The following is a 19,101-nucleotide window of genomic DNA, read 5'->3' on the forward strand; positions in this document are numbered from 1 at the left end:
GAGGCATGTAAAATAAACTTGGAGAGTTTCTCTTTCTATCGGCATGTCGCATGTTACAATCCTTTGCACCATTCAAGTCTAGCGATTTTTTGTAATGTGTCAGGGAATTATGAATAACCCTGTATATATATATATATAGAGAGAGAGAGAGAGAGAGAGATCCTGATGTAGTGTAAAAAAGGCACTGTTTTGTGTTTCTTGCAGACAACAATGGATACCGTGACTCAGCTATTTCTGCTGGGACTGCTGGTTGCAGTGGTCTTATCGCTGTTTATAAAAAGCACCGCCAGAGCTCACCTCAAACTCTTGGCAGATCGTTTACCAGGTCCACCCTCCTATCCCATTGTTGGAACATTATTACCCCTCATTCTGGGTCACAGAACAGGTACAGAGATTATATCAAACAACTTCTTGGAGCATAAGCAAGTATGAAACACGCTTTTCCAGAATATTACCAATTTTCTGATAACTGCTGTATCCCATATACCAGTCCGTATGAAGCAAATGTTTCCACTGCCTCAGTACGAAGATGGCTGTCTTCTGGGTTGTAGCGCCGTGTAGTCTGGTACAAGTTTACCAACGTTTCAGAGGTCACTTCTGCCTGCATCATCAGACTACACAGCGCTACAACCCAGAAGACAGCCATCTTCGTACTCATCGCCGTGAAAACCTCAAACCCTACAATGCTGAAGATAAAAGCAGCAGGCGATGTTTTTTTTTGTTTAAGAGCTGTTGTACATGCGAAACAGAGAGTGCGACACGTACCAGCCTCTGTATCGGACGTGGATGGGGCACGTGCCAGAAATAAACCTCACGAAACCAGAACACATCGAGGTACTTATCCTTAAAACTTTAACACTTAACCAAATAATGAGATAAGATATCACAATGCGGATTTTTGCATATGAAAGAGTAACTCTCACCCCTACGTGCGCTCCAATAGTTGCACGTAGCACGTCAAGACGAAGTTCGATTTCTTGCCATGTTCGCTCCATGCGATGGCTGCATTAATCCTTCGTCTCAGGTCTTCCAAATTGCGAGTCTCTGTTCGGTACACAATATCCTTAACATTATTATTATTTAGTGTTCTGTCTGACAACAGGTCCATATGAACAGGATCCTTCCATCCTTTTCTCTTCTCGGACTGGGACCTGTTCATATACGTTCTTGGCAGATGATCCAGAAGTGGTTTGCCATTGCCTTCTTCTGTGTGTGAATGGAGTAATTGTTGGGATGCCACGGAGGAAAACTCCGTGTTGCCTAGACCACGGCCTTGCCCAACACAAGTTATAAATTCGGGCACCGCCGGGAATCGAACCCTATACCACAGGATTACAAGGCCAGCGCTCTAACCGCTAGACCACCGTGGCTATATCCTTAACATATCCCCATAAAAAGAGTCCAGAGGGGTTGCAAAAAACTGCATTGTGAAATCCCATCTCATTATTTGGTTATTAAGTATTAAAGCTGTAAAGATAATTATGGAGTACAGTGTATGTGCGACCACAGTACGTCGTCTTTTGATTCTGGTGATTGTTTCAGACAATACTGGGCAGTAGTAAACACATAGATAAGTCATTCTTGTACAATTTCCTGCATCCCTGGCTTGGAACAGGCCTGCTCACTGCCAAAGGTACGTAGGAGTATACTGAGGTACGAAATTCCTTCTCTGACACCCTGTTACAGAGTATGTCTCTCTGTTTAAGCATGGATATCAACACTGAAAGGACCAGTTAGTTGTACCATTTTTAATTTCTTCTTTGAGGTGGAATAGGCAGGGTCTTATGATATTTTCAAACGACTTTCACCAGGTCAGAAGTGGCACACCCACAGGAAGATGATAACGCCGACTTTCCACTTCAAGATCTTGGACAACTTCTTGGAAGTGTTCTCGGAGAAGAGCGAGATTTTGGTCAGAAAGCTGCAGAAGGAAGTCGGATCTCAGGGCTTCGACGTGTATCCCTACATCACCAAGTGCGCCCTAGACATCATATGTGGTACAAATGTTACCATTTAACTCTATAAATCCAAAAGAGGTGGTCCCCAGTAACACCCCTACATCACATTAGTCCTAAATATATTGCTTTTAAACTAAACAGGCGCTGTTCTAAATTTCATCGGCAGAATGGGGCGTGTTCCCTTGAAGTCAGAGGCCATTTTTTTTTAAATCGGTTATATTTTTTGCATGAAATCTTCCCTTCATGGATAGGAAGTACGCTTAAGTTCTTAGCGTGGGCGTACTGAGAAAGTCCACGAAAACCTGCCAGGCTGTATAATGAAACAATAATTCTATGTTGCAGAGACAGCCATGGGCACAGCAGTTCATGCCCAGGAGGAAACAGATTCAGACTATCTGTCTGCTGTGTACGAGTACGTAAGAATGCGAGATTTTATATGAAAACACAGGGTTTAAGTGTCATATCAGTGACCATCATTACCAAGGACAGAATCTGGTAAAGACGGCAAAGTAATCTCAAGACCAATGAGGAATGTGAAATTGATTCTGGAAACTTTCTGCAATCGTAATTCGAAACTCTCGAGAAATAAATGACATTCCATACTAACGAGTGACCTGATTATTAATTTCAACTAAATTTGGTACACTCATAGATAAAAAAACAATTAAATTAAACGCAGACTATGTGATCAGGGCCTAACCAATTCCTAGAATGACCAGTGCAGTGCCCGGGGTTTGGTCAGCCTCCTGCTCGTAGGGGTGCATGGACCAATTTCTCAAGGCAAAGACACAGAATGCATAATGTTCACCTCCGAGCCACTTAAATGCGGAAGAAAGCTTGTTGTACGACTTAATATACAACAGAACACAAACAATGTTATAAAATTGTCTTGGGCGATCAGCCATATTAATGTTGAGTCAAAAGTCAACATTCTGAAGACTAGCTGTCTCCATGCTCAGGGTAAACTATCCATGAACCAAGAAAGCGTTAAGTGTTTTATTTATGTTGTGACATCCATTTCTGTGCAGTATGAGCGAGCTGACACTATTTCGCATGATTCGTCCGTGGCTGTATCCCGACTGGGTATTTCAGCTGACGAAAGCTGGCAGAAGACATGACGAGTGCCTCAAAGTTCTGCATGGCTTCACAAATAGGGTACAGTATGCTGCCATCTTTGAGTGGCAGTAAGAACTACGTTCTACTAAGCATGCCATCTTTGAGTGGCAGTAAGAACTACGTTCTACTAAGCAGCATTATAAATAATGCAGAAAAAGATCATGTAATTGAAATGAAAAATGCTGTAAGAGTTTGTTTATCATAAGTTTTGGCATGCCGTTAAAATGCATGCTTGTTATTAAACTACTGAATTAAATGATCATCGTATTTCAAATTGAATTTACCAACAATGAATTCCTCTGAAAACACAACAGGAAATGACCCAGAAAGTAACGCGTGCTAGCTCCATTAGCGACACCAAAGTATTCATTTACCGACTGTACAATCATGATGCAGGGTGTAATACGCTGTTCCAGGTCATTCAAGAACGCAAGGAACTCCATAAGCAAACACAAAAAGAATACGAGACATCGACTGCGACAGAGGAGGCCGCTCTAGGTTAGTTGATCATTGTTATTTGAGAGTGCTGTATGAGTCAACTATGATATTGCAGACAGACTGCGGGTGATAAATCTGGAGAAATCAGTAAGGAAGTGGTCTTAGCCTATTTTATGATACTACTGTAATAAGCTGGGAAGACAACAAACTCAGGCTAACATTCAATCTGAGCATCTCCTGCTATGCAGCCAGGGTAGATCATCTGGTATAGTGTCTAATTACAGACTGAATGACCAGGGTTTGATCCTCAGCAGGGGCAAAGGATTTATCTATTAAGCTTTGGATCCAGATCGGCTCTAAGGCCCACTGGAGGACCTTTCCCTGGGGGTAAAGCATGGATGAGGCATGATGCTGACATCTAGTACCAAGGTCAAGAATGACAAGAAACTGTACCTCCTCTCCTCCCAAGTGCCTACATGGCATGTAATGAGGCAAAGTTATTTGCTCACTGCTCAGTGTTATTTCTTAGAGTAACCTGAATTTGACAACGGAAAACAAATTGTAACATCATATAATTTCCAGTACTATTGTGATTATCAAAGTCAGACTTGTAGAAAAATCAAGACAACAAATTTAATATCGCTAAAATTTCTATTGGGAATCAATTGAAATTATCTGTGCTGTATAATGCCCAGTTCGACATTCGCTTGTTTATCTTCAGGCACACGTGGTTGGCCTAAAAATTCTCAGCAACGATACTAGATGGCAGAATGTTGTTTCACAAGCGCTGTTATGACGAGGCCATTTCTGGAAGTATTTCGAATACAGATGATAAATGAAAGTTCAAATAACTTGGCACACAGTATTTTTTAATGGATTTCAGGCACAAAGAGAAGGCTGGCGTTCTTGGATCTCTTGCTGGATGCATCACACAACGGCGTCAAGTTGACGGATGAAGAGCTGAGGGAGGAAGTGGACACTTTCATGTTTGAAGTAGGTGAAAGTTTACATTCAAATATGAAACTGTGTTAAAGAATATTAATTTCTTTCTTTAAAGATTTTCAAAATGTCATCATCACATTCAAGTGTCATCTGTTAGTCTCACGATTCAATTACGGACATTGGTACTATAACATTAATATAAAAATCTTACCGTGCAATAGAGTCCTCCTTGAAATGCTGATACCTACTCAGATGGTCAAGATATTCATCCTTTACGGAAACCCAAGCTTCACTACCATGTTCACAACTGCTTATCACTGAACCCTATCCCGAGGCGGTCCAATCTCACCTTGCTTCCTATTTCCATAACACCGTCCCATTTGTACCTAGGTCTTCTAAACACGCTGCCTTATTGCAGTTGGTAATTCTACAAAATTCTTGAGTTTAAATCAACACCAATTTATTCTTTCAGGGTCATGATACTACGAGTGCTGGTATCTCCTGGGCAGCCTATTTGTTAGGCCTGCACACCGATATACAGGTAAGAAATTAAATATGGGCTACCATGACACTCTGAGGACCCTGAAAGAATACGTCATTATATGAGAAAGGTTCTCATAGCGGTAAAAGTGTTGGTAGTTTTCTGGTCTGTAACACCATGTGGACTTGTAAAGTAGGTACCGATGTTTCTGAGAAACACACTGTTTCCATCTTCATGGCTTCTCCAAAATGCAGTAACTACAAGTCCACGCAGCATTACAACCCAAAGATGAATGTCGACAACGCAGCCATCCTTCATTCTTCAGAGCCCCATTAGTCAGGTGCTAATGTCCCCTGATTTATTTACAAATTCCATACCCAAAGATCAGTAATATAAACATGACTGCCATGCACACTTCTGAGGCAAAAGACACAACTTCCCTCTGCAATTATCAGCCTAAACTACACCATCATAACAACGACAGAATGCTGTACCTTTACAGAAATGTCCCATTTGTAAGACGCCAGTTTTGTCAGTGAATCTGCAATTCAATTACAAAGTTATATAGTAATTTGGTTGGTCAGCGACTTTGGGAGCCAGCCAATCAGTCATTCATACACTTCTTCAGGGGAACAGTACGCCCCTTAGTCAATCAATTAGGCACCCAGTCAATCAACATAATGAAAGAGGAAACACAGAACTTTTGTCAGAGACATGCAACAAAAAAACCCACCACCTGCAGATGGACTGATATTTTCCAGAACATCGTATATGAGGAGCAGAAGAGCATCTTCCAAGGGTCCGACCGCCCTGCCACGATGAAGGACCTCAGTGAGATGAAGTACCTTGAGAGGGTCATCAAAGAGTCTCTGAGATTGTACCCCAGTGTACCCTTCATTTCCAGAGAAATAACAGAAGACGTACAAATAGGTAAGCAGAGTGCGATTTCAGGTTACCAACGTAACAAGTATAAGATGGCTGTCTACCAAGTTGCTGCACCTGAGCATCTCTGACAGGACCACAGAGCATAACATCCCAGAAGTCAATCATCTTCAGCTAAACAGAAATTTGCCAAATATTAAAGGACTAGGTATTGTTTAAATATTTTTGTGCTTAGTTTAAATTATTAAGTCAAGAAGAATGCAAGCAAAGATGGGGTGAGAGGTTTGCGCCGGGTACTGGTCGGGAAACCTGAAGGGAAGAGACCTCTGGGGAGACCTAGACGCAGATGGGAGGATAATGTCAGGCGGAATCTATGGGAGATAGTCGTTGAAGGCGACTGGATTTTGCTGGCCCAGGACACGGACTGGTGGAGGGCTTTGGTTAATTCGGTGATGAACCTTCAGTTTCCCTAAGCCATCTTCTTTGTTAGTTAGTTTTAATTTAGGCTTTTGACTTAATTACATGGAGCTATATTTTAGGTATAACTGATATTTTATAAAAGTGTCCATTTTATGTGTATTAATACAGGTTCATTATCTTTTAACTATTCTGTTGTCAACGACCAACCTCGTTATTTGAATATAAATCTACAAAGAACAGTTAAAACTGAAAACATAAACACATGTGGGAGAAATGAGTTAAAAATGGGTTTAAACAGGTTTGGAAATAATTAGTATTAGTTTAAAATTTGTTAATAAATATCATTCTTATTGACCATGGATATCAGAAACAAAGGCAAGGAGAAAGTTTCTCCATACAAATAACACTAATTTTACTTTGGAACCTAACCTTCGAAATTCAGAACATTTCTGATATCATTCAACATCGCAAATTACTGCTAGTCTGGTAGGAAATGTGCTGCTCTCTGCTTGAGTGGGTACTGCACAACTCAAGGTCATATCTCACCCCAAGGAACTAGCTGCATTTCTTTCAAATCTGAGGAGTCACTACTAGTCCTAACATTAGTAAAATTCAATTCACCTCTCAATGTTACACAATCCATAACTATACCTTCAATCCATATGGAATTTCAGACAAATATACAATACCCGCTGGAGTAATAGCAACAGTACACATCTGCTTCCTCCATCGGAACCCTGATCAGTTCCCCAACCCCGAGAAGTTCGACCCGGACAACTTCCTGCCGGAGAGGACAGCAAAGAGACACCCCTACGCCTACATCCCCTTCAGCGCAGGCCCCAGGAACTGCATAGGGCAGAAGTTCGCCCTGCTCGAGGAGAAGACGGTGCTCTCCTACCTCCTGCGTCACTACAAACTGCGTTCCCTTGACAAGAGAGAGGACGTCAGTTTGACGGTGGAACTAATTTTAAAACCAGAAAATGGTCTCAAAGTCGTCATCTCACCAAGGGACTCACTTTAAAAATAAACTACGGCCTTAGTATGTTAACACTTGTGACCATCTAGGTACAGTGGCCACCGATTGTTTCTCAAAAGATTTTATGTAGTAACAAACTCATATAACCTGCCTCACATCACATTAAATCGTGTATTGTTATGTAGTAGTATGTGTGCGTGCGTACACACAGATATATTCACATTACAGCACCTATTCTTTGTACTCATATTTCTTTATATAATTCTTTTGTAACAGAAAAACTTACATTAAGAACACAATTGTCTATTCTAATTAACATTGTGTGTTTCAAATATGAGTTACCACCTACTGTTGTCAAATTGGACAAACATCTAATTCTCAAGGAGGGAATACAAGATAAGGATTTTGTAAAAGAACATGACACAGATGGTATTACTTAAGCCATAATTATAAATCTGAGGTACAGCAGCAAAAAATTGAGGTTATGTGTATTTATGCTGCAGTTTTGTTCCTAATGGCAGTACTTTGTAGCTTGCTGTCTTATTTCCTATGCCAGGAACGTCTTTGGTCTACATTTGTTTTCCTCAAACCAAGAAAATGGAGACATGGGTAAAATAAACAATTTGGTTCCAGATACAACAAAACTAAAAAAGTTCTCAAAATGGTTATCAGTGCCATTAATAAGGATTACATTAATATCTGATGTAATTAACCCTCAAGCGATAGCATCCATTTAAACTGTGTCCTGATCTATACCAAGTACGGGGGCCAATGTCATGTAATAAAACTGTGGTCCATACCATATATGGAGGCTGGTAATCAAGGCTTAAGCAGAAACCAATAATTATATGAAACAGCTAACAAGAAAACTTAAAGAGGGAAAAAACTGTATATTACGACTCTCATTTTTTCTATAAACAATATGCAACCTGCTACATTATTATAATACTGAAAGGTTGCTTGAAACAAGTTCACAGAAAATTATCTTCCAACATGTAAGATAAAAGATAGAAAGAAAAAAAATTTCTTAAATTAACAATAAATTAAAAAAAATTAATAAATTATTGCTGAATTTCAATGGACAATTCACAAACACTTCAACTCATTACATTCTATCTCAGATGAGAACAGAGGACTGAAATACCCATATTATGGGGCCGGCTTGACTTCCACCTTTGGAGTTAACAATTTAATGATGGAGAGCCAGTTGGACAGCTGACACAGGTAACACTTTGTGTTATGCATAAAAATAAAACCTTTCGTTCGGGGGACTTTGATGTTTTGTTTGCAAACAGTGCACAAATAGCTTGTGGCATGACATTAACACAAAAGATATGATAGTAAATTGTTATGAGCTTCACACAGATTAGACCGATTTGATCCACACCCTATGTGCCCCCTAGGAACCGCCCTGCTTGAGCCAGAAAATTCCTATACACGTCCTGACACCTCATTTCTCATTTACATTTGGATGGATATGTAATGAAGCACAGTGGGCTAATGTACACACATGTGCAACTAATCTTTGCTTAAAATTATTGCTATTGATTTTGTTATTAACACCCACAGACTCCTGCCAGAATGGATACTGGCCACATACGTCTAATGGGAATCCCTACTGCTAGGATTTCCTTCACGTTGTAACCTGTAGAAATTTCATCAAATATCACATGGATAGAACTTACTCTTAGTAATAAGTTTCTGCCTTACCTAGCTTATATCGCAGTGTTGTCCAAAACCACTACTGCACATAAACACAACTGGACCAGTAATTTTTTCATGTTCCAATTGAGAACTTTTCTCGTAACTTCGTACTCTTCACTTAATTGCCGCCGCCACCACCACATAATCATGGCTGCTACAGATAATAAAACATTGTGACCACAGATAATTCAACAATCTGTGATGGGGGTGTGCTAACGCTAACGTTTTCGTGGCGGTAGGCCTTAATTTTTTCAAACTAGGGGCTATTAATATTGGTGGGAAATTATTCCATCAGGCAACTTGTTCTTTGTTAAAAGGTTTCTAGCTGAATGGCTTTCTGGGATTTGAACCGAGATATGATGGGATCGTTTGACTTGGGAGTGTGCCTCTTAAATTATACGCTACCCTAATATCTGTGCTAGTATTTGCCTTACAACTCAGGAAAATCACAGTGGCATTACGAGCATTATTTCATTTATTGAGCTGCACATAATATCCTCATGCGTTATTTGCAATGTACATTAAGAGGTTTTAAATACGTCTTGTTCGACAGTTCCCACTTTAGTGACCGGATCACAGAACCTAAATTTTGCCTCACTTCACATAAATGTAATTTTATTAACACCGCTCAAAGCACAGTTTCCAGGTAGCTCAGAATAACACAACCTTCACATAAAAGTTTTATCCAAATCCGTCCAGTGGCTCTCGAATTGAATCGATTGGGCGGACACAAGCCCATCTTGCGTTCTCACTATACACTTCGTGCAAAAAGAACATAATAATAGTTGTTTACACCGACTCAATAACAAACATACGTAACTACAGACTTACCGTGTCAAGCATTTGGAAAATATTTACTAGGCCTAAAGGGTTATTTAAATATGATAGTTATCTGATGTCATAAGCCTTATTATTATACTCAGGTTCATATTTGTCTACATCCACATAGCTTATCTCTACATTTTATTGAAAATGACCCACCTATTGCAACAACCATTCCTAAACATTACAGTTACACATAAATACAGTTTAACCATACAAGAAAAATAGCCTGATACAAGGTATGGAAATTACTGCTTGAAGGACATTTGCTTTATGTTTTTAGAAAAGTAGCTCCATTAACTCTACATGACAACACTTTTTATTCCAGATAAGATAATTCACGTGGAACAATGATAAAATTCTTGTACAAAGTATAAAAGAGGGTAACAGTAAATTTAAAATTAATAAAATTGTTACGCAGAAGAAAATGGCATAAAAACAGTGGGTAAAATTATGAAAACAAAAAGCAACATATTTCAGCATATTACTTTTCTAAATTCAATATATTCTACTCAGTAAAATGTATTTCGATGGCAATGCCAAAAACCAAACTGGCTTGCTGCAAGATTCCTCTGAATGTGGAGACAGTATGTTTCTCTGAAATGCTAGAGTCTACCCAAGAGTCTACATGGCATCAAAATCCAGATCCTCACCACTGTGAGAACCTAAAATCTCATAACACACAGCCTATTCAATTACATTAGGTGGGAGACAAATCACATATCAGTTTGCTCGTATTTACAAACCAAAGAGGATGACTACAGGGTTTTAAAAACAATCTGACAGATTAAAGAGTTGTAAATACTTTTCTGCAACAGCAATCTCTAGAAAATGTAAGCCAGGTGTAACTTAAGCTCCACAAAAAGAATGACCCAGAAATGTTGTCATGAAAAGTACTGTATTGTGAGGCACTGTCAAATAAAACAAGCAAACTTTGGCTTCACCAAACTAATCCAGTTTGTACTCTATAAGATTTGAGGTTTTCACGGCAGTGAGTCTCAAGATGTCTGTCTTCTGGGTTGTTGCGCCATGTAATCTGGTAGAAGTTTACCGAAGTTTATGAGGTCCTTGTTGCCTCCATCATCGGGGCCACTAAAACGTCGGTAAACTTCTACCAGACAACCTACTTTGTACTCATTTGTCAAGACAGAGGAATCATTGCTGCCAACATTTTGCACTGCCACAATTAAGGTAAATACACTGATAAACCCAAAATATAAACCAATTCCCAAACAATATCTTACTTATTTATCGATAAAGAAGAATATAATGTGATTCTTAAAACTATGAAAGATTTATGTACAGCTGTGATTCATCATGTGTGAAAAAGTTGATGCATCTGGAAATACTGCATATATTTACACATAAAAGAATTAATACACGAACACAATCTCTCAACTTTCAGGTAATAAAATGTGCGCTTCTTCATGCCAGAAGTTCTATAAAGCATAGTTCCATGGCCATACCAATAAATTCATTTCTCTACAATAATCGACTCTAGAAACATCATCATAATCTTACACAGATGTCACAAATTTAAAAAAAATGTTTGCTTTCAAAAAACCTGTGACCTTCAAATAGTAAGAAGTTCCTTACTCTAAATATTATCTAATTGCCAAATTATATGTTCGCCTTGTACAAACTTGACTGTGCAACACATATCAACTGCGATTCTTAAGGTCGGTGACAGTGGGCTATTATCATCATAGAAGTATTTTCTTTGGACACCGCACAGAGCCTAGAGAAAATAGGGGATGACACATCAGAGGCTGGCTCTGTCTGTCTCAGTCTTCAAATAGGAAGTAAGGGTTCCTACCATGTGGGGACCACTTAATAAAACTAGCCCATATCATTACGAAGAATGCACTAATGCATTCCGACATTCATTTCGTAAGTACGAGAAACAAAATGTGTGATCAGAACACACTACAGTGAGAAGTTTTATTCAAGGCTGAGGATCTGCAGACTGCAATGCAGCACACCATGAAGGTGTACACGGGGAGTTGAGGTAAAGCACCGCACATTCATGACCTCGGCAGCCTACAGAGCGATCAGCTGATTTACTGCTGGCGAGAGATAACAGAATGGGCTGTCAGGCTCAATGGTGAGTAGGAATAGAAGCAAAATGAGAAATATGTGACCCACGTTATTTAAAACGAGAAAAAGTTGTCAATGTCCAAACAGTATCTTGAAATATGAGTCAATCAAACTTCTGAAAAGTGTGCCACTTAAATTCTTAAACTTCTTAGACCAGAAGCTAAATGCAACTCTCGACTTCCTCTCCCATACGCCATATGACAAATGGATGGAAACAAATTCCCGCATGCCCCAAGCAACATTTTCATACCTGACCTGTCTTTCTACTGCCTTCTTTGCTTGGCAAGTGACGGTATCGATGTCTAAAGTGGGAGTATCATAGCACAGAACTGTGTTTATTCTCATTAAGCCAAGAAACAAAGTTCCAGATTTATATTCAATATTCAAGAGGTGCTTCAGTTAAATATTAACAAGATTACAGATTGTGTCGATGGAGGATTTTTCTGACTTTCAAACGCCTCTCCATACCATTCATGATTATGTACATATTGTAACACTTTATACACGCTGCAGTTGTGTAACCCTGAGGACTTTTAAAGATAAAGTGACGTAGCTGATGACTGGCAGAGTCTATTTAGACAATTATTTGGACTCCAAGCAATGGGGGATGTGACAAGTCCTGGTGTTCGTCACCTACACAGTTCTGACTTTGTCAGAGGTGTCGGACAGCAAAGGAACGTGCAAGAATCTCATACGAATCTACCCAAACAAGAACCCGAGGCTTTCAACATGAGAGCAAGGGCCTTTTCTTTCAGCCCCCATGGTCAAGAACAAAATAAGACACATATATCGGCACTCCAGAGCACACAGAAATTGCAAAATGTAATCTCTCGACAGACTGATTCTCAGCTTCCTTAATAATGATGTGCCAATTATATAAATTATAGTACTGAATGAAATAAGATGTTCATGAATGGTAAAGAGGTAAAGATTTGGAAGGAGGTATTCATGTTTTAAATCAAGGCAATATGAGAGAATTTGCTCGAAAGATCCGAGAAAACCATGATAAACTTCAGGCAGTACAGACAGTAACCAAGCAGCCCCAAAATGAAGAATGGATATAACTGAAGTGATCCGTGCATAAAACTGGCATCAAAGTTGGCAAGACGTCATGACCCCTGGGCCACAATACAATGTATTTCTTGATAACCTGAGTACTCAAGACACTACGATGGAAACATACAATAAAGTCATATAAAAATCATTAATATCTATCATAATTTTCCATTTGTTACTCCTATCTTAGGCAACCTATAACTGTAATTTATATACACAGAATCACATGGTACACCATATGTAACACATACCTAATGGAAGTGTATTAACATTAGCTATATAGGATTAGCTAATCTTGGTCTTCAATACTTCAAAAAATAATGTCCAATTCTACCAACATTTAAAGTTTAATAATTTTGTGATCACTTGTTGCTGCAGAGGGTAACCATTCTGATGAGAAATGAACCAGACATACGCTTCGTTGGTTCTACATTTTTAATTCTTAGGAACATCACCAAAGTATGTGTTGAATGCAGTACATGATAGGTCCATTTCTTGAAATAGGCCGAGATGTGGAAAGAGGAAAGTGTTATTCAGTTTTTATGCTACGGCCTGGCACTTGTTGCATAGAGTATCACACTATCTTTATAAGAGAGGGGTTAAGCCCTATTTACAATAAAAAAAACCCTGCAGAGCAGGTAAATGGAGTAATGGCTTCAATGTAAAATAATAGCTTAACAAATCTGCTGAAATTCAATTCAATATTTCATTCCCCATAACACAGGCGAACACATCACTGTCAAAAAAACGAACGTCTGTAAATATTCTGAAATCTAAATTTCAATTAAATACTTCAGTACTGATAAAGAAACTGTACCAATAAATAGTTCTTTGCGCAATAAATGTATCTTTCAAAAACTGCTAGTAGCGAAACCTCCGACAGGCAACCCTTGCTCAATGACATTTTCTAGGCATCTGGCCTTTTACCTTCACTGCAGTTACACAGCCATAACAATTAATTATATTTGTTATTTCTTATGGGACAGCCTGTTTCCCTGAATGGTATTCAAACTACCGACTTTATTCTCCATTATATATTTATCTATTATTTCAGTCTATACACAAACTTAATTTTAATTTTTAAATGTTGTTGTTAAAATTAAAATTAAAATTTAGCGCTTTTCATCGTTATTACGATGTTACATTTCGGCGCTTATTATGGATAGTCATCATCTGATCACAGACGCAGACACACCACACATCACAACTCTTGAATAATGAACAACTGACCAAAAATATGCAAAACACTACGAAGATCAAAAGGAATACCTACAAAAAGAAATCTACAAAACAAATAAATCAATAAATGGTTGCATTAATAAATATATATTAGTCTTAAAGATGAAAATAACAATAAAAAACATGAGGATGATGCAATAGCATCGAAACATGTCGTAAAATAATAAGCGCTGAAATGTAACATCGTAATAACGATGAAGAAGCGCTAAATTTTAATTTTAATTTTAACAACAACATTTAAAAATTACAATTAAGTTTGTGTATAGACTGAAATAATAAATAAATATATACTGAATTTCAACACAAACATGACGCATCTAAACTACAAATTTATTGTCCATATTTTACCCTAACTCTTTCAGATCCACATTGCATGTTTTTATTGGCCAGTACATACTGTCACAACGCTTGAATGCCACACTGCACAAATATGCAATTCTTTAAATTCTACGAATGGTAGAACAAAACAAAGCAATTTCTTGAATGAAACAGTATTGACCCAGGATAGTGACGGAGGCAGTTAAAAGCTTCCATGAGTGAGGGTTGCCTGTATACCGCAGAAGCAACAAATCAAATTTCATTGATAACAATAAAAGATGGGCAATCTGATACAAACACCAGTCTTCATGTCATTCCACACAAAACAGTTACAAAAGACAACTATGACTCACTTTCTTACATTAATTTAGAATAATAGGTTCCACTCGTGTTTTTTGCTAGTCGTGACATGGTCCCAAGAACAGCCATGCTTACTAAGGTGGAGGGAATGGAATTCTGTGAAAGTAAACATTCACTGAAGCATACGTTCCACAAACACGGGCGATTACTTTGATGAAACACCGAAACAGCAATACAACATACAGTTTCTTTCTTTCACTCTTCACAGGCATTTCTACATATAATAAGTTGCAGCTGTCGATACACTGAACACTCGTCTCTTACTTACGTTCTGAAAACATTACATTATGCTTCACAAAAGTAAATAAAAACCACAGTTTACATCTCCAAAGTAAGCTGGGTAGCTCAGTCAGTATAGTGACTGGCTATGGGCTGGGAGATCAGGATTTGTTCCCCGATGGGGAGCGGAGTATTTTCTTCTAGCCCCTGTGTCCAGACCTGTTCTGGGGCTCACCCAGCTCCCTGTCCGATGGGCACCGAAGTCCTTTCTTGGGGGTAAAGTGTGGCCAGAGTGTGCTGCTGACCACTTGCCCCATCTTGTGCTGAGGTAGAGAACAACTAGGAGCCATATCTCCTCTCCCCTAAGTGCCAACATTGGCATATAAACAAGATAGCTTTACTTTAACACATCTCCAAAGACAGTTTGGTACATCACTTACGCAAAAATGCTTATTACCGTTCTAACATAAAAAGGGTTCTGTATTAAAAACAACTACCGTTCCCTCCACTGGCTACCACTGCATATGTAATGATCTCAAAAAGCTTCTGTCCATCTGTAACGTCATTCTGGTCATGATCCACCAATCCCGAAAATTCGCTACAACACACAGTTCCTTCCAAACTTCTCCCCGATGGTTTTCCATCGTAATCGCTGCTCTCCTTCCGGTATCCATCATTTCATCACTGCCCACTCATCCTGGAAAAGTGCAACATGGCCGACACTCAAAATTAAACCTTGAGAGAAGAACGCTGCTCATAATTCTTGAGTTCTCGGGCTCCTCACTTTTATTTACATATTTTTTGCAACGCGCAGCACAGCGAGACTCTCACAGATTGTGGCTACGCCGGCCACAGATCAAATTCCCACTGTTGTCTTTAACACAATTCTTGTAATGTTCTTGTGTATCACATTAAGCGATCAGTTGTTGAAATGTAAATATTACAGCATAGTTAAGTACAGATACACAAGTGTACGAAACGCACAGGGCGCTTCCCACACAGATACAGATATAGAAGATGAATAAAGTAAAACCACATTCTGTTTAATGCTTTCATATGTTGCATCTTTAATGTTTTCAGTTTCTGCCAACATGGCAAGAATGGAAGAATCCACTTTTGATGCTGTATGAAACTGTACGGTGAAATTCCATCTCTTCCTAATGACAGGACGATGATGATGATAACTGGTACATCTGTCTTAACACAGAATCCAAATCATGGTGGAGGCCTTATAATATGGACATTAAAAGTATTAAAACTTAATATTCCACAATTTACGAAAGTAAAATTCATGGACTTTGTTACAGAGAAAATCACCAACTTAAAGTGCACAAGTAATGCGTAAAGAGTTCTCAGGTCTTCTACGACTTGAGGCTACATGAACGATCGCTTATCTTGCTACAAGACTGTGATACACCATTAACCAGCACAGTCAAAAACAATGGTGCTCTGTCAGGTTCAGTTCTGTACGAGTATCTTTGTGACTGATAATCACTGAGAAACTTGTCTTTTCATGAGAAGAAACAAGTTAGAAGACAGACGCTATTGTGACGCGTCGCCGACGGTGCCGGGGCCTCTCGCTGGAGGGGAGGGGCCACCTGACTTCCAGGCTGCCTGGTCTGGATCTTTCAACATCTTGGGAGGGGGATATAAACAAAGTCGCATTCCTGGGTGCCGAGTGGTGAAGTAGCATCGAGAGTGTAAGCTGTAGGGCAAGGCGGCAGCAAGACCGCAAAGTGTTGAGTGTGTGGATCCCCATGTAAAAGTATTTGTCGGATCGTATTCAAGTTAACAGACTCCAAACAGCAGGGGTTGACAATATAGGGCGTAAGAACCAACCTACGTCACACTATATTTACTGAAGTGGCTGAAACCTAACCTCACAGTAAACAAGAATAATATACAACTCATGTAAATTCCAGGCAAAATAAAATGTGCGTGCAGTTAATGCTTTCATACCAGTCCCCAAAGATGCAAGAAACAGCATGTAATTATTGACAAATTGCATATCTAAATGGAATGCAAATTAAGAAAAAGAAAACATGTGTCATAACTTTAAAATTGTGTTCTCCATGCATTATATATTATAATTCTAAACCTGACAAGAGACAGACAAAATTTTATTAGTGACCTCCACAATAATATCTCCGCCATCAACCCTTAATGACATAATCAAAAAAAAAAACATAAGAATTCACATGCTTAGTACTAAATACATTATGACATGATGAAACAGTTACTGCAGTTGTAACCTTCAGATCTGAAAGAATGGCAGCGGAAAAGTTCCTTGCCTGTACCTGCAGATGGCAGTTGGGCGTAGCCAACACAAAATTACATGTAGGTCGGATACGGAGGATAAATTTTATCGACAACAGAACTTCATGCGATTTGACTCCCCTTGTGTCTGAGGGTATGTTAATAACATGAGCTTTGGTATAACAACTTGTGTTCCGATAGCTTACAATTAACTAAGAGAGTTATCTACTCAAACTTCGCAGTTTACTTCATCTGCCAAGTACACAGACATGTCATGACACGCAAACTATGGTACCATGGCTCAATTAGACACACTTTTATGAAATAATGCTACACTGAGGAAAACATCAACTGAAGTGAACATGACAATGAGATAATGGGGAAGACCAAATAAAAACATTAAATGGGAATTCCGCTGTCTACGGCAGGGGTTCTCAACCCATAGCTTGCTGATATATATCTTTTTTGCAGCCTGCAGAAATTTACTGTAACACTGTTACCCTATGTGATGAAAAATAGTTACCTGATATCAGAAATTACTAATTCAGAAGCATTTTCCATAAATTTGTTTCAATAAATCGTCATTTACAATCTTGTGGCCCTAGGTCTGCAAAAGACTGAAAATCCTTGGTATCAGGTGAAGTGGAATTGCAAGAAACATCATTCACTTGATACAAAGTATCACAGACACATCTGTGGAAGACTGTGATATGTAATCACAGGATACTCTACATCCAGTACCTTGACGATGGGCAAGCTATGTTGACGACACGCAGAACACAAATTTACCAGGTGCTAAAAGAGAACAGCCAAGTTTTAGTGTTCAAATTTCCAGTCTCATTCTTGCAAATGCATGGCAGCATACCCCAGCAAGGAGCTGCGACCAACATGACAAGACTAACGGAAGGAGGCGGCAGGTCACCGGCCATGCAATCCTCTTTACATGGGGAGAGGAGGAAGGGGAAGGCGTAACCGTAGCGTTGAAGGCGGCCACTCCGGGAGGTGGGCGTGGTCTCAGTAGGCTGATGCCTCTTTGTACTCGGAACCTTCCATGGTAAAGAAGTCCTCTAGTTTCCACTGCAGGGTCTCGAAAGTTGGTCGCTTCATGGGATCCTTGTGCCAGCATTCCAGCATTATATCATACAGGGCTGTGGGGCATCCTGGAGGACATGGCATGCGGTAGCCATGCTCCACCTGGTGCAGTACTTCAGCGTTTGTCATCCCTGAAATACAAAACAAACTCCATCAGATACTTCATATTAGCTAAAACCATCAAAGTACAACAACAAAAGACTGGATGAGACTTGAGGTTCTCATCTGGTTGAGGGTGATAATGACGTTCTGGGTTGAGATGCCACGTACACTTGCAGACCTGGAAAAACATAATGTGTCCATCTTCAGGGTTGCATATTTGTATCTACCTACATGGCATCACAACCCAGAAGAACAATATCATCATAAAAGGCTGGAGTTAGCATGTATTTCACTTACCTAACATGTTTCAATTTGTACAAACCATCATCAGCGGCTTATTAACACCCACAGCAAACAACTGAAGTTTCTTTACCATCCTATACACATTACAGGCTGTTCTAAAATATTAAAAAAATATAACAATTTTTTTAAGCCCAAAGTTACAACATGTCACTCATCACTTTTAAATTATTCAGTTCTACATTCGAACAAATCGCACTTCCTCACTTAGCATTCAAATTTGCATCATTACAAATAAATACACTGGCCTGTTTTTTGTTTATAAGTGATCAGAGGTGTTCAACGCAAACAAACAAACAAATTCTCCAGTCAAGCCATAGACA

At 39.2% G+C, this 19,101-nt stretch overlaps 2 protein-coding genes across 4 annotated transcripts in view; one reads left to right on the forward strand and one right to left on the reverse strand.

Moving 5' to 3' along the window:
- Positions 1-210: 210 nt before the first annotated feature.
- Positions 211-8,277, forward strand: LOC147874838 (cytochrome P450 4C1-like). Its single transcript, XM_087343086.1, has 11 exons — positions 211-385; positions 728-834; positions 1,543-1,633; positions 1,812-1,997; positions 2,301-2,370; positions 2,987-3,113; positions 3,491-3,572; positions 4,396-4,505; positions 4,927-4,995; positions 5,697-5,865; positions 6,912-8,277. Exons 1-11 carry the CDS (start codon positions 211-213, stop codon positions 7,256-7,258), a joined length of 1,533 nt encoding a protein of 510 aa, XP_087199212.1. The 3' UTR covers positions 7,259-8,277.
- A 1,758-nt stretch (positions 8,278-10,035) lies between these two features.
- Positions 10,036-19,101, reverse strand: part of Src42A (Tyrosine-protein kinase Src42A) — a 40,309-nt gene continuing 31,243 nt past the window's right edge. For all 3 annotated transcript variants that reach the window (XM_022077562.2, XM_022077561.2, XM_087343079.1), the window contains exon 8: positions 10,036-18,507. In XM_022077562.2, the coding sequence (XP_021933254.1) occupies positions 18,299-18,507 (209 nt within the window). In that variant the 3' untranslated portion in view covers positions 10,036-18,298. The remainder of the gene's footprint in view (positions 18,508-19,101) is intronic.

This window comes from Zootermopsis nevadensis, unplaced genomic scaffold (genome assembly GCF_977971745.1).
Source record: "Zootermopsis nevadensis isolate Lab colony 2312 unplaced genomic scaffold, Znev_1.0 Znev_ptg000004l, whole genome shotgun sequence".
In the NCBI taxonomy this organism is placed as follows: Eukaryota; Metazoa; Arthropoda; class Insecta; order Blattodea; family Termopsidae; genus Zootermopsis; species Zootermopsis nevadensis.

Coding starts and splice junctions, on each gene's coding strand:
- LOC147874838 (XM_087343086.1), top strand. CDS start 211: ATGGATACCGTGACTCAGCTATTTCTGCTGGGACTGCTGGTTGCAGTG. Junction 386..727: donor CATTCTGGGTCACAGAACAG/GTACAGAGATTA, acceptor TTTTTGTTTAAG/AGCTGTTGTACATGCGAAAC. Junction 1,634..1,811: donor AGGCCTGCTCACTGCCAAAG/GTACGTAGGAGT, acceptor GACTTTCACCAG/GTCAGAAGTGGCACACCCAC.